Below are 15143 nucleotides of genomic sequence, written 5' to 3'. Positions count from 1 at the left end.
TATTAAATGAAAAAAACAAGTTTTTCAAACTCAAAGTAAGGGGCAACATTGAAACTTAAAAGGCGAACATAAATCTTTCGATATATGAGAGTTCTTTTTCGAAAAGCAGACAAATAATCTCAGGCTCGAAGCTTTTGATGGATTAAATTAAAATTAATGAATGTTATATATTTGGAATAAACATTAAAAACAAATTCTTTTGATAAATCTGTCGTTATCAAAATCAGTTTTTTTTTTTTTTTTTTTAGTTTTCAGTTACTATTTGGCCGAGTCACACCTTAATTACAGTTGGTGGTAACGAACCGTATGATCCCATTTTTACATCTATAATTAGACTTTCAAATAAAAATCCCCCCCCCCCCCCAGGAACGAGTGCTGGTGTGGCTGATTATCTTATTTGGGCTGGGGTTCAGCGAGTTCACTCTACAAGGTTAGTCAGAGGCGACCCAGCTCCAAATTTGTACCTGGAGAAATCTGGGGTAAATACGGGAAGCTTAGGATAAATTGTCCCCTAACCACGCATAGCCACGCCCTCTCAGCCGAAACCAAAGAATCAGGAGCTGGTTACCTGTGTTATACGTAGACCATGGGGGGTCAAGCATGCGAAAAGTTTTTTTTTTTTTAATTTGCCTAACACAGTTGTTGCTGTTTTTTTTGGAGAAATTGATCAAAATTCCAATTTTTCGATCTTAAAAAGTTAAAAACACGTCAACAAATTTAAAAATGCGAAAGTGAACTAAAATATCCAATTTAAGGCCTCTTTCAAATAGGTTGTGGTAAAGAACTGGAAGTAAGGAGCGACTCGGTCCAGTTTTAACAGAATTTTGATAATATTAGATACATCAAAAGAATTGGCATTTTGTGCTGATTCCAAATATATAAAGTTCACTAAGTTTAATATTACCCATCAAAATCTAGGAGCCTGCGAAAATTTTTACTATGTTCCCCAGGGGTGATCGTATCGAACTAATGATTCTAAAAGATCGGGAGAGAGCTCTTTCGGAGGGAAATAAAAAGTTCTAATGCCCTTTTTAAGTGACCAAAAAGATTTGAGGGCACCTAGCCCCATCACACGTCCATTTCCCCCCAAAGACCTCCGATCAAAATTTTAAGGTAGCGATTTAATTCAGCATAGTTGAAAGGTCAAATTACTATGCCTTTGGTGATGGCATGACCCTCGATAGTTCCTGGGAAAAGAGCTGAAAGTTAACTAGGTCATTTTCGGATTGAATTCGAAAATTCACTTCTCGGCCCGTCAAAATTGAACTTAAAATAAATAAAAACATCCTGTTTATGCATCTACGCAGAATTAATCTTTTTAAATTACTTTTTAATCTTTGGGTTCAAAGCATTGCTATTTTAGAGTAAAATCAAATTCTTTCGTCTAAATAGAATATAAAATTCTTTACAGGGCGATTTGTTCACCTTGGAACTCTACGGTCTCGATCAATCCATTTTTTGTTTTTGTCGATATGGCGATTTTTCTCCCCGGGAATTAAGGATACCCAAAAGGGGAAGAGGGAGCCAAAAATAACAAGAAGTACAATATTAGGCTATGTTTGCCCACAAAAACACAAAATTGCAAAATTTTACAAAAATTAATTTAAAGTTTTTTTTTATGAAATCATAGAGTGAAGTTAAGTTGAAACTTAAAACTAAGAAAACCACTGTTTCGCGGTTAATGCATTTTTTTTTTTTTTTTTTTTTTTTTTTTTTTTTTTTTTTTTGAAAATTGTGGTTCAGTTCCACTCTCTATGGCTATAATAAGAGAAAGGTTAAGATGGTTAGGGCACGTTTTGCGGATGAAGGATGACAGATTGCCAAAGATTGTCCTTTTCGGCCAACCGTCTAGGGCTAAACGGAAAGCAGGTCGTCCGCGGTTGGGGCGGGAGGATATCGTAAAGAAAGATTTAAGGGAAATGGGAACTTCCTGGGAGGGTGTAAAGGGCTTTGAATAGATTGGGATGAAGGAGCCTGCGTAGCTGTGTTGACCTCAGGCGGCTTGGTGCAGCGCTGAGTTGTTAGTAGTTGTTTACTAGCTTCGAACAAACTGGCCAGTAGTATTTCTCTATACATTTGTAAAATTCTGATTACCTAAAAACTAAGCTTTCTTGAGTTTATAGAGAGTATAAAGTGCTAGCGTCTTGTACACAGTTTTCGGAAATGGCAATTTCAACGGTGTATTTTTCATTTTGATCCGAGGGGTTTATTTTTCTGGATCTTTCAAAATAACTACTTTAAGAAGAATATTTTGCTACGAAAGAATTCGAAATAATAATTATACCGAAATAATAATATAAATATATTATTATTATATTATTATTAATAAGAATTCGAAATAATAATAAATTATTATTATATTATTATTAATAAGAATTCGAAATAATAATAAATATAAATAATAATAATTACCACTCCTGAATCAGCTAAAAATGGCAATTTTTCCTCCCTCGACAGTTTTTTTTTTTCAAAAAGGGGTTTTAAACTTTTGGTGACTATGGGCCGTGGCTGACGCTATCGCTGTGACCTTGATCATGCTTCACGGTGCTATCATTTGGCAAATTGCCCCTAGTCCTGGTAATTGTTTTTAATTTTTTTTTTAATATTTATTATACCATTTCTTAAAGGCACTAAGGGTAGGTTTTTTTAGATAGTCTCTGCTATGGGGTCATGGCGACAGTACACTGAACAAATTTTTATGTGCTATTGGGGGGGGGGGGTCCTTACTGTAAGTACTGCTAAAGAGTCAGACTATGATGAATGCAGCTTTTTGCCTTAGCTCTGTCAGGTATAAACTTCGACAGCTCCTCTAATGGAGGATAATGCATATCATGGTTGCAAAGAGAGCTGCAACCTAGTAAAGAACAAACCACGGCCCATAAGAACCAAAATTTAAAAACATATACAAAAAAAAACTGTCTAGTGAGAAAAAATGGCCATCTGAGAAAAAATGGTCATCATCAGGAACAGTAACTATTACTCTGATTAACCTGAACAGGCTAATCAGAGTAAATTTTGAAAATGCTATTTTGAAAACAAAATACTATTTTGAAAACAAATTTATGCGAATTTCAAAAACAGTCTTAAACCCGTGGAAACTGGCGTCTTAAAAAAGACGATAAATACGCCATTGTAATACCCCTTGCCTACAACCCCGCACAGGAAACTTGCAGCCCCCGTACCTTGAACAACAAGGAAAGTCACTTTTTTTTAGCTTTTTTTAAATATCTTTTTTTTTCTTGAGTTTTTTTTTTCTTCCTCTTTTTCTTGTCACTTAGCAGGGCACTGGAATATCATAGAGAACTTTTTAAAGGCTCATTTTGAAGGGGAGTTGTAATGCCTAGTGGCTTTATAATTATAATTTATTATATTTATATAATAAATTATAACCTATAACCTAACCTAATAAATTATAACCTAACCTTTATAATTATAACCTAACCTAGTGGCTTTATAATTAAAAAAGGATAATAATGTGAAATATTGTGATATTTCACACAATATGTGAAATGTGATATGTGATAAAAAAAGGAATTATTGTGATAATTAACTTCCATCCCTCGTGAAACTGTTATTAACCCGCCCTTACAGGTTGAGAACCGGTGTTGACTGAAATAACTCCCAAGGAATGTCCTATATTCAAGGCCCTCCACACTTTTTTCGATGTGTTTTAAAAAACGCTACACTGTTGAAATGAATCCACAAATCAAATAAAAACTTAAATTCGGTCTTTATCTCTTCCCCGCCTCTCTACCTAGTCAAAATAATACTGCTATAAATACTACTACTACTACTACTACTACACTACTACTACTACTACTACTACAAATACTACTACTACTACAAACATCTCACCACAGCACATAGTCGCCTAAGGCCAACATAGCTACGCACGTTCCTACTCTATCCCTATCTATTCGAATACCTCTTTACATCCTCCCATAAAGTTCAAGTTTCCCTTAAATCTTTCTTTACGACACCCTCCCACCCTAACCGCGGACGACCTGCTTTTCATTTAGCCCCAGGCGGTTGGCCGAAAGACTTGGACAATCTTTGGTAATAAGTCATGGTTCATCCGCAGATGAACCATGGGCCTGGCTCTGGCCATTTCAACCTTTCTCTCATTATAACCCTAGAAAGCGGGATTGAACCACCCAATTTTTGTACTGCCTACTGTTTGAAATACGGTCAGTCAGTTGGGTACCCAAAACAATCCGCAGGCTGCAATTTCTCTCGAAAACATCTAGCAATGTTCCTCCACTTTTCGGAGAGCCCATGCTTCAGAACCGTATTTGACCACTGTCATCACTGTAGCTTCCAATATTCCAACTTTGGTTCATAGACTTACCTTCCCATTCTTCCAAACTGTTTTCAACTGTGAAAAATACCCTGAGCCTTGGCTATTCTACTCTTAACATCTTCACTGCTCCCAACGTCTTTACTAATAATTAAATAAAAAAAAGAAGTTTTTTTAACTGAAAGTAAGGAACGACGTTAAAACTTAATACGAACAGAAATTATTCCGTATATGAAAGGGGCTGTCCCCTCCTCAGCGTCTCGCTCTTTACGCTAAAGTTTTTTATTGTTTAAAAAAGATAGAGTTGTGAGAAAGTCAAACTTTAGCGTAAAGAGCGAGGCGTTGAGGAGGGGACAGCCCCTTTCATATACGAAATAATTTCTGTTCGTTTTAAGTTTTAACGTCGTTCCTTACTTTCAGTTAAAAAAACTTGTTTTATTTATTTAATTTTTGACCGTTTTTTGAATTAATGCAGGTTTTGATTTTGGCTCCTCGCACATGAATAATTAAAAAAAAATTTGCATATTAATTTTACTTTTATTTGGTTAACTGGCTTTCTCGAAACTTGTTTAATTTTATTTACGAACGTTTTTATTATTAATTAATATACGCAACTTACGAATTAACTTACGTAACGAACTTCTATATTCATATATTTTTAATACGTATATTAGGGGGCTCGCCCCCTAGTCAATACCTCGTTCTTTAAGCTAAAGTTTGAATTTTGGTCCAATTCTTTAAAAATGACCGCTTAGTCACAAAGGCCGTTATTTAGAATAAATAGCTCTTATGAAATTACTAAAAAATCTTTGGCTTAAAGAGCGAGGTATTGACTAGGGGGTGAACCCAATCATACACGTAATATTTTCTGTTCGTTTTAAGTTTTGATGTTACTCCTTATTTTCAGTTGGAAAACCTGGGTTTTTTTTATATATAATTTCTGATCTTTATTTAAATAATGCTGGGAAATCCGGCGCCCCCTTCATAGCAATGTCTCTTCTCCCATGAAAACTTCCTTCGTGGTAAGATCCTCCCACATAACCCCCGACCCACTCCCCCCACTACCAGAAAAAATCCCCTCTGAAAACGTCTGTATACTTCCCAATAACCAATAACCTATAGGATATGTTAACAGAGGGCAAAATTAATAACTTTCAGCCATCCCCCCGTGGACATGAGGGGAATAAGTCATCGTAAAAGACATATTTATCAAGTATTTAATCACGCTTAACAAGATGACGATTTTAAAACTTTGATCAGGTGACTTTGGCAAAAAATGAGCGTTGAAGGTGGCCTAGGTACCTTCCATTTTTTGGTAGCTTAAAAAGGGCATTAGGATTTTTATTCCCGTTCCAATGAGCCCTCTCGAGATATTCTAGGACTACTGGGTCGATACGATCAACCATGGGAAAAAAACAAACAAACAAAGAAACAAATAAACACGCATCCGTGATCTTTCATCTGGCAAAAAATGCAAAATTCCACATTTTTGTAGATAGGAGCTTGAAACCTCTGCAGTGGGGTTCTCTGATACTCTGAATATGATGGTGTGATTTTCATTAGGATTCTATAACTTTTAGGGGGTCTTTCCCCCTTTTTTCGAAAATCAGCCAAATTTTCTCAGTCGCGTAAATTTTTATAGGTAGGACTAAACTTGATGAAACTTATATAATTGAAATCAGCATTAAAATCTGATTTATTTGATGTATCTATTGGTATCAAAATTCCGTTTTCAACAGTTTCGGTTACCATTGAGCCGGGTCGCTTCTTACTTATAGTTCGTTACGACGAACTGTTTGATACTACCAAGGTTGGTGAAGCTGTCCACTTGGATCAATCACAAATAAAATTGAATTATTTCATATTGCGCAATACGTCTTCATCGAATTAATTGTAATTAGTGCGTAACTTACAGTACAAAGCCTAGTGATTTTACATTCATTTCACTTGACTTCATTTCAATTTATTTTTTCATTCATTCCGTTCATTTTCTTGGACACTTTATTCCACTATTTCAGAAAAAAAGAACTAAATTCATCTTCAGTTGTAAAACTAGGTGGAATAAATTATAATGGTAATATATTAAATTAAATTATAATTATATAATTAAATTATAATAAAATTATAAATTACTAATATATAAATTACTTAATAAATTAAATTATAATAAAATTATAAATTACTAATTTACAGCAAATTAGTAAAATAATAAATAGAAATAGGTAATATTAGAATTGATAGCAATATGCAAATGGACTTACAGTTTCATCTTCGATAGCCTTCTTTGCTCTTCTTCTCACCACACCGGCAACACTTTTCTCTCCGTCTTTAACGGGCTCATCCAACATTTTCTTAATCTTCTCCACTCTTTTTCGTTCCACTTTGCTCTTTTTCACCTCTATTTCACCCACTACTTGTTCCGCATCATCAATTTCCTCTTTATTATTTGTTGATGGTTCTTCTTTCTTTCGACGAATTCGTGTTCGGGGGGGAGCCCCATCTTGCAATTCCTGGGTTTTCCCTACATTTCCGGCTTCCGGAGGAATTCCGAGGATCTCAGACGAATTCAAAATAACCGATTCTATCGCCTCATTTATATGATCTATGCCAATCAACTGTTCACTTTCACTTTTCCGTTTCCCGGGACGGCCCCTCCTTTTAATAATAGCAATACCTTCAACTACAGCAGTGGTTATAGGTTCGGGATTAGGATGTGACCTTAGACTTGGCCTTATTCTTTCTTGGGTTGTGTTAACCCCATCTTCAGACACACTACTTACCTCTCCAACATATTTTTGAGGTGAAGTCACACTTTCGTCAATCAGAGCACTAATTTCACTTGGCTCACAATTTTCATCTTTAGCACTTTCTTGGTTCTCAGCGTCTTTTCTTCTATGTTTAGCGTTATATAATCTTTGCTTTGAGAATTCATCCGCCTCACCAGCATCAATATCCATTTGAACCGTTTTGGCCTCATTCACTTTAATTTTCTTCCTTCTCAACTTTCTAGATGGCGTTTTCCTAGGAGCTACTGCGTCCTTAGCAATTTCTTCAACTTTTGGAGCGTCTCCTGACTTTCTACGCTCTTTTCTCACACTAAGCGGAACTTCATCATCGACAACACTAACACTCACTGGAGCTACTTTGCTAACAACGGAACTTCTATCATTTTTAAACTTATCTTCTAGTTCAGCAATTAAAGCATTAGCACTTCTTTCAAAACTTTTCGAGCTACTCGGACTATCACCTTTCGATTTTACGGAACAATCATCTTTACTCAAAGGACTAGGTCGGCTGATACCCACTTTTTTGTCAGGTCCATAGGGTGATGCACCACTACTAAAACTACCCGGACTTGAGATCTTGGGTGTCCTCAGCTGCACAGGAGATTCTTCATCACTTGAGACAAAATCATATAAGTTCGATGTCAAACTATATCGAGTTGAGGCGCTGTCAGGACGAGTTAAAGGCGTTTCATTAGGCTTCTTGCTCGTACATGACTGACTTATACATGCAGTATCAAAATATACAGGACTCGGAGTCGGGAACGATCGACAAATCGGAGGTCTTATTACGTTTGCATATCGCCTCTTTGACAAAAGGGAAGGACATACATAATTCCGTCTTTGAAAGATAGCTGGCAGACGAGATAGACCTGGTGCACATCCAACAGGAATTTGGGAGACCCTTGAAATAATTGTTTCCAAGTCCTTAAGGAATTCTGGATCATAAATATTTTTGTGTTTCGTTTTAAAGCCTTTAACTTTTCCCTTTTTCTTACGTTTTCTTCGTCTTTCTAAGGGGAACACAGGTGAGAATCCTTTTTTACTACTATTTGAACTAACACTTCCACTATCAAAATCCCTTCCTTTGAACCCACTTGGGGAGACAATCCCCTTATCACTTTCTCTTCTGTTAGAGTTACGTCTTTCAAATTTACTTCGTCGACCATCATGCTTTTTACTTTTATGAGAGCTCTTCACCTTTTTATCTATAACTTCAGACTCTTTTTCTTGATAAGCTTTCAATAGCATTGCTGCATTGATCCCATCCTGTATGGCTTTGACTATACTACTGTGTTGGCATATCCCACTTGAGAGGGAGGAGACAGAGTCACGAGAGAGGCGGGGTTTACGGGTTCGCTGCTCTCCCTCTCCATCTGAATGAAAAGAGGGAACTGATTCAACAGCTTGTGCACACTTCTCTTTTGAACGCTGCCGCGAAATCTCTTTTGTACTCTTCCAGGCTGCGTTTAAGTTGGGTTCAGTTTGAGTTGATCCTCCCTTTTCTGAAAAATCAACCACCTAAAGATAAAAACAAGTTTAAATTGAGGGTATATCTTCTTTTTAGTTTCTTGTTTCTTCTTTTACTCTATTATTTTATTTACATGTTCTCTTTAATTTGATTAATTTCTTATTTTCTTTTTTGTTTATTGTTTTGTTTCTTCTTTTTTCTTTTATTCTATTTACATGATCTCCTTAATTTTTTTTTAAGGCTTCCAGACGTGAAGTCAAAACAGATAAGTGAACACACAGACGCAACACTTCCTTCTCTATTGCAGAGGTAACTGAAACGAATAATGTAGATAGGTCTTAGAGAAGTGAATCCACAAATATATATATATATAGAAAAGAAACAGAAAACAGAAAAAAAATACATAGAGAAAAAATACATAGAGAGAAAAACAGAAAACGACCAAAAAAAAATACTGTACAAACTACATAACAAAAAATCGGTAATATTAGTAACCTTCAGGAACCAATACGGAAAAAAAGAGTCATACACAGCAACAGAAACACAACACAGCAACACCAGAGACATCATACAACCAAAAGCGGATCTAGAACAAAATCTTGGGCGGGACCCAATGTGATAAGGGTGCCAATAATTGACCAAATTGACAAGTTTATTTTCAAAAAAGAGTAAAAAAGAGAAAAACAAATGAAGGTGCCAGAAAAATTTGAGGGGGATGGGGACATCCCTCCCCGGATTCGACCCTGGATGCAACACTGCCTATTTTATCACGTGGTAAGTAAAAAGTGAAATGAAGTTTAAAGGTAAGTCTAAGGTGAGTATATTTATATATTCACGTGGCTCTTGCCATAACAAGAATCACGTGAATCGACTTCATAACAAGAGTCACGTGTCTTGTCACGTGACACGTGACATAAGACGTGACTCTTGTTGATCTCCAGCGTAAAAAATAACTAACTTTTTCCTCTATACCATGCCATGCGTGTTTCAACTTCTTAAGATGGGGAAGGCGTCGTAACATCTTACCGTCAGGATCACTAACGTCAGGATATCGACAAAATTCGTCATAACATCGACAAAAAAATCCGTCAGAGCCACTAATCGTCATAACATCTAACATTTTAAAACTAGTTTTTTTGGGTTTAGGGGGGAAAAGCTACCTAGGTTAGGTTAGGTTACGTATTTAATATATGTTATGCTTTACCCCACCCCCCTTATTTGCAAATATATAGCCAAAATTTGTTTCTAAACTATTATATACTTATTACTATTATATAAACTTATAAATTTTTAATAGATGTTATGACGGTTAGTGGGTCTGACGGATTTTCCTTTTAGATGTTATGAAGTTTAGTGCTTGTGACCAGGGGCGTCCCGAGGAGGGGGGAGGGGAGGACGGCCCCCAACTTTTTTACATTCGACAGAAATTTTGCAAAATCGGCCAAAATTTAGCTAAATTCTTGATTTCTGCAGAAAATTCGGCATAAATAAGGTAGCGATTCGGTAAAATTTACGAAGATTGCCCCCCGAATAAAACGAGCCTCGGGACTTCCGTGCTTGTGACGGTTAGTCGAAATGGTAGCACCCCCTTAAGACGTATCATATCCTGCTGCCTTGTTTATTAGTTTTGTTTGTGAGAAATCTTCAAATAGCAGCTAATCAAATGATATGTTCTTTCCTGACCCCCACTTTTCTGCATCATCATCTAATTCAATATTAGCCACCTTCAGGAAACTTAAGGGCAGCCCCCCACCCCCGCATTCGTCCCCGCCTGCAACACTGCCTATTTTATCGCATTAGTAAATGAAAAATAATGTGAAACTTAAAGGTAAGTCCAAGGTAAGTGAACATATTTATATATTTACTTTTAACTCTAAAAAAAAATTAAGCATAAATCAAAGAGTGCACACAATAATCCAATACAGAAACACAGAAAAAACCATAAAAGCTATATAACAAAAAACGGCAATACTAGCCCAATTCAAGAACGAAAATTGAAAAAGAGAAGGCATACAAAAGTAAAATTCGAAGTTCTACCCAGAGCTTTATTGACACATACAGATTCAACTGTTTCTTTTTCCATGTCTTCTTTACAAAAACTGCCCTCTATATTTAAGTAACTATAATATTTATATAGTGAAATAAATTATAATGATAGTGTCCTCTATAGCGATTGGGTAAAATCACTATATACCAATCATATATGCAGGGATATAGCACTAAGCGCATCTATATATGCTTCTAAATACCACTTCAGTGACTGCTCAGCTTATGATATGTTCCACCTTCGCCTAACCTCCTTTTTACATTTTAATGGCAGTTGTTTATGCAATTACATGACCCATTTGAGTTGTGAGCAGTGTATCATCATCCTTAACTCACAAAATTATCATAGACTGGGCAATTTTGGGAGAATTTTCTTTTCCATTTCATTTTTTTGTCGGTAGATTGAGAATTTGTATATATATATATATATATATATATATATATATATATATATATATATATATATATATATATATACATATTTTCTAAATCTACCCCCCCCCGCGATCGGTGTCATTCCGTACCCTACATCATCTGTAATAAATAACCAGCGTAAATTCGTAAGCTTTGTAGTAATTGCAAAAATCTTGGGAACAGGCCCCCCCCCCCCGGATTTGTCCCTATATGCAACACTGCCTCTTTTATCGCATTAGTAAGTGAATAATGAAGTGAAAGTTAAAGGTTCCAAAATTCTTTAAAAAAATACAAAAAGTAGCATAATGTGAAAACTGAATTTAACATCTTTACAATTTGATTGCAATTTTTATAGTAGCTCATTTTGATTTTTTCAATGTTGTAGATGGCAGAAAAGACACTGTTTAAAGCTGAGTCAAAAAACACTGTTTTAAGTTTTCAGTAAAGCACAAATGGCTCTCTGGTCTTAAGAGAGTTCAGAGAGTTTTGTTTGATTGATATGTAAACTCATTCTTCTTTTTTTTTCCTTCTTTTTTTTGTGTTTTGCTGTGTGTTTTTGTGCATTTTCTTTTTGCCCTTTATACTCCTCTGTCAGCATTTTTAATGTTTTTTAAAAACATGCTTTAATCGAAATATACATCATTAAACGATGTTATGGTTCTGTGACACGCAATTCAAGTTCGTCAGTATTACTTTAGAGTAATTTGATGACAACGTAATAAATCTAATTCGACTTCACAAGAAGATTCGACTTCACAAAAGCCAATGTGCAGAAAGAGGGATAATGGAAATTAAATTTATGTAGGGATTAATTAAAGGAGAAGAAAAAATTCTCAAAAAAACATAAAGCATATAAAAATAATATGCTTTTTTATTGTCTAAAAAAATTAAATTATTATTTACTTAAAAATAACATTATCATTTTAAATAATATTATTTATTTTAAACATTGTTAAAATTTTAATAATATTCTAAAATATTATTACTAAAGATAATATTATTTAAAAAAAAAAATAATACACGAAAATAAATAAAGCAATCTTGAGGATGACAGTTATGGCCCTAAAGCCTTCTTCCTAAATGTATTTGCTAGATGGAATAATTTTTATTCTAAGGATTATCTAAAGAGCCTCCTCCCCAGGACAACGGGGGTTAGAAGACGGGAAGAGTAGGATCCCCCCCCTCTCCTATCAACAAAAAAACTAAGAAATAATTGCCTGAAAATGCTTTTTCTTTTTCGTGTTTTCAACATCATTCTTTTCCAGCCAACATAAGGCAATATTTGCGCAAGAGTTCATTTTGCAGGGGGGGGGGGGGATTTTTTTTTTTAAACGGCAGAAAACAAGCAAATTGGTGGTTTATCGACTCTCCTGCATATGTGGCTCATATGCATATATGGCTCAGGGAGGAATTTCTTTCCAAAATATAACTTAACCTTCTTCCCCAGAAAAAATTTTGCTACAAAATATTAAACAGAGAAAATACACATCCCCGCATTCAATGTAGCTTATTGCAATCGATAGCAATTATTTTTCGTTACTGACAGCCAATGAAAACTATTCTATTGCAAAAAGAATGGTAAAAAGCAGTAATTCATTTCATTAAAAGGTTAAACTGTACCTGGAAAGCATAATTATGCTATTACCTGGAAATAATAAAATTAAAGCATAATTAATTAAAGCATAATAAATTATACCATAATAAAGCATAATTAAATTATACCTGAAAAGCATAGGAGGAAGACAATTATTTGTGCAGGAGTGTCTTTAGGGGAGGGGGCAAGTTTGTCAAGGGGAGGGGCAAGCAGAAAACAAGAGAACTGTATGAAAATAGGCTACAAAAACAATGGAAGTTTTTGGGATTGGTACAAGGCCGTATCAAGCAGAGGGGTAGGGGGGTTCGACCCCCACCCCACTAAAAACGTAAAAGAAATGCCATTTAAATAAATTTTTCGGTTGATGGTGTTTCATGAACTCTGGTTGTACATATGCATCAGGAGAGAAAGTTTTCTTCAAAGGTAACTTAACGCTTTCTTCCCCAGAGAAATTTTGTTAAGAAAACATTAAAGAAGCAACATATCCATCCCCACGCTCAATATACCTTAATTGCAATATACCTCAATATACCAATATACACGCTCAATATACCTTAATTGCAATGGATTCTATACTGAACTTTATAGATCTATATTGAACACGGCGCATTTTTTTTAAATTGTCAACAGTTGTGTATCTTTTTATTGTTGTTTTGTTGTCTATTACTGTTATTTGATTATAATTTTTATACTTAGAAAAAATTCTTTTTTACTATTTAATCCAAACCTCAAATAATCTTTATTTTTTAATTTGATTTAATGAATTTAATTTTGATTTATTTGATTTTGAAATTTAAAATTTTAACATGAGAAATGAAAAAAAGTGATTTAATTATTTATAGAAGATTCACTGTTATTTTATTATTGTTTTAATAAAGTCAAGGCGCGTCACTAGGCCAGGGACCCAGGGATACACCAATAATTAATACAAGCAGAAAAGATCTATCATGAACTTTGATTTCAGTCCAAAGCGCGAATTGCAAGGAAAGCGTTTGTACCGCGCTTTCGGTCCAAAGAAAAGAAAAACTGAGTACGCGGGTACAGTTTCACGAGGGTTCAGTTGCATCGTGGTTCAGTTGCACGGGGGTATATGTTGCGGTACAAAGGAAAAAACAATAAGAAAATTTTAAATTGAAAATCTAAAAATTGCTATTTCTTCTACCTTCCTTTTTTGTGTGAAATTGCATTGTATATCTCTTAGGAACTCCGAAGTTCAAAGTAGCATGGACAGTTTAAATGCACTCAATTCTTTAATTGATTAAGTAGAAACTTACACAACCAAGTATATCTTAACAAATTACTAAAATTACCAAATTTACCAAATTACGCAACCAAGTAGGCTACATCTTAAAAAATTACCAAAAATTATTGAATCGACAAATCAATTTTTAATGACATAGACCTCCATATGAAGCCGCGCATTCCTTGGTAGCATTGGGCATCAAATTTAAAAAAAAGAAACGTGGAAAAAAAAATGAACAAAAAAAGCTAGAAACACATGGAACCAAACAGGTCAACAGGTGTATCATTCCTTTAAAGGTTTAGTTCTCTTTGGGAAGCAACTAATATTTAATGTTGAGTTTTTACGGACAAAATTGGTGTTAAATTTACCTAATTAGCTGTGTTTATTTATTATCATGGTTCAACGGGACAACACTGACGAAAATTTTGTACCGACTTAAAAACTTCATAAGTTTGAAACAGCAAAAAGAAAAATATTAAGAAATCGTGGTTTTCAGGTATGATCAAACAGTTCACGGTAACGAACTGTAAGTAAGGAGCGACCAGACTCAATAGTAACCGAATCTCTAAAAAACGGAATTCTAACAAATCGTGGTTTTCAGGTATGATTAAACATGATATTGGTACAGGAGGAAAATGTTATAATTTTGATGTTTACTGTAAGGTAAATATAAAAATAAAAAAGAATATTTCAGATGATAGCAGATAGCAAAATAAACCATTTGAAATTGAAAAATTGCTATTTCTTCGATTTTCATTTTTTTAATGAAATTGCAAATCGCCACAGAAATTCAAATGTTTAACAACAAACTTAGTGAACACTAATGTATATGGGAGCTAGATATACTAAATTGCATAAAAAACTAACTGGTAAACGTGAAAGGGACCTTTGACTCCCTAATCCCCAGCCTTTTGTCGACCGTTCGGCAAACCCTTCGAAGTAGAGAGGATCTTGTAAAATCCTTATCGGTGGTCCACCTTTCCAGCGACGCAGAGCGTGAAGAATCTGTCGAGGGAGATGAATGCCGAACAATAGCTGTAGGGCGCACTCTGGGACCAACTCTGGAACTGTTGTGTTGAGAGATCTGGAAAATAAGGCAACTTGATAGTTTTATATGAAAAGTGGAAAACATTTTGCTTTTATTAGAACTAAAATTTGTATGTCAATATCAATTGAGTGAAGTGACGAAGAAGCTTGCTGGTCTTGGTTACAACATGCGGCTACCCTTTTTTTAGAAATAGCACCCTTTTTTTCAGATTTTGTTTTCCCTATTTTTCTTGGTTACAACATGCGGA

General features: G+C 34.9%; 1 protein-coding gene across 1 annotated transcript in view; it reads right to left on the bottom strand.

The window, feature by feature from the left end:
- The window catches only part of ash1 (histone-lysine N-methyltransferase ash1), a 175436-nt gene that overhangs the window by 107316 nt on the left and 52977 nt on the right, over positions 1-15143 (bottom strand). The window contains exons 2-3 of the mRNA XM_089101909.1: positions 14716-14932; positions 6559-8601 (exon numbers count right to left, since the gene is read on the bottom strand). Coding sequence (XP_088958035.1) covers positions 6559-8601; positions 14716-14932 — 2260 coding nt within the window. The remainder of the gene's footprint in view (positions 1-6558; positions 8602-14715; positions 14933-15143) is intronic.

Source organism: Artemia sp. Qi Xiang Cuo, chromosome 15 (assembly GCF_049724085.1).
Source record: "Artemia sp. Qi Xiang Cuo chromosome 15, ASM4972408v1, whole genome shotgun sequence".
Lineage (NCBI taxonomy): Eukaryota > Metazoa > Arthropoda > Branchiopoda > Anostraca > Artemiidae > Artemia > Artemia sp. Qi Xiang Cuo.
Note: the sequence above shows the minus strand (reverse complement) of the source record. Positions and strands in the feature narration are given on the sequence as shown.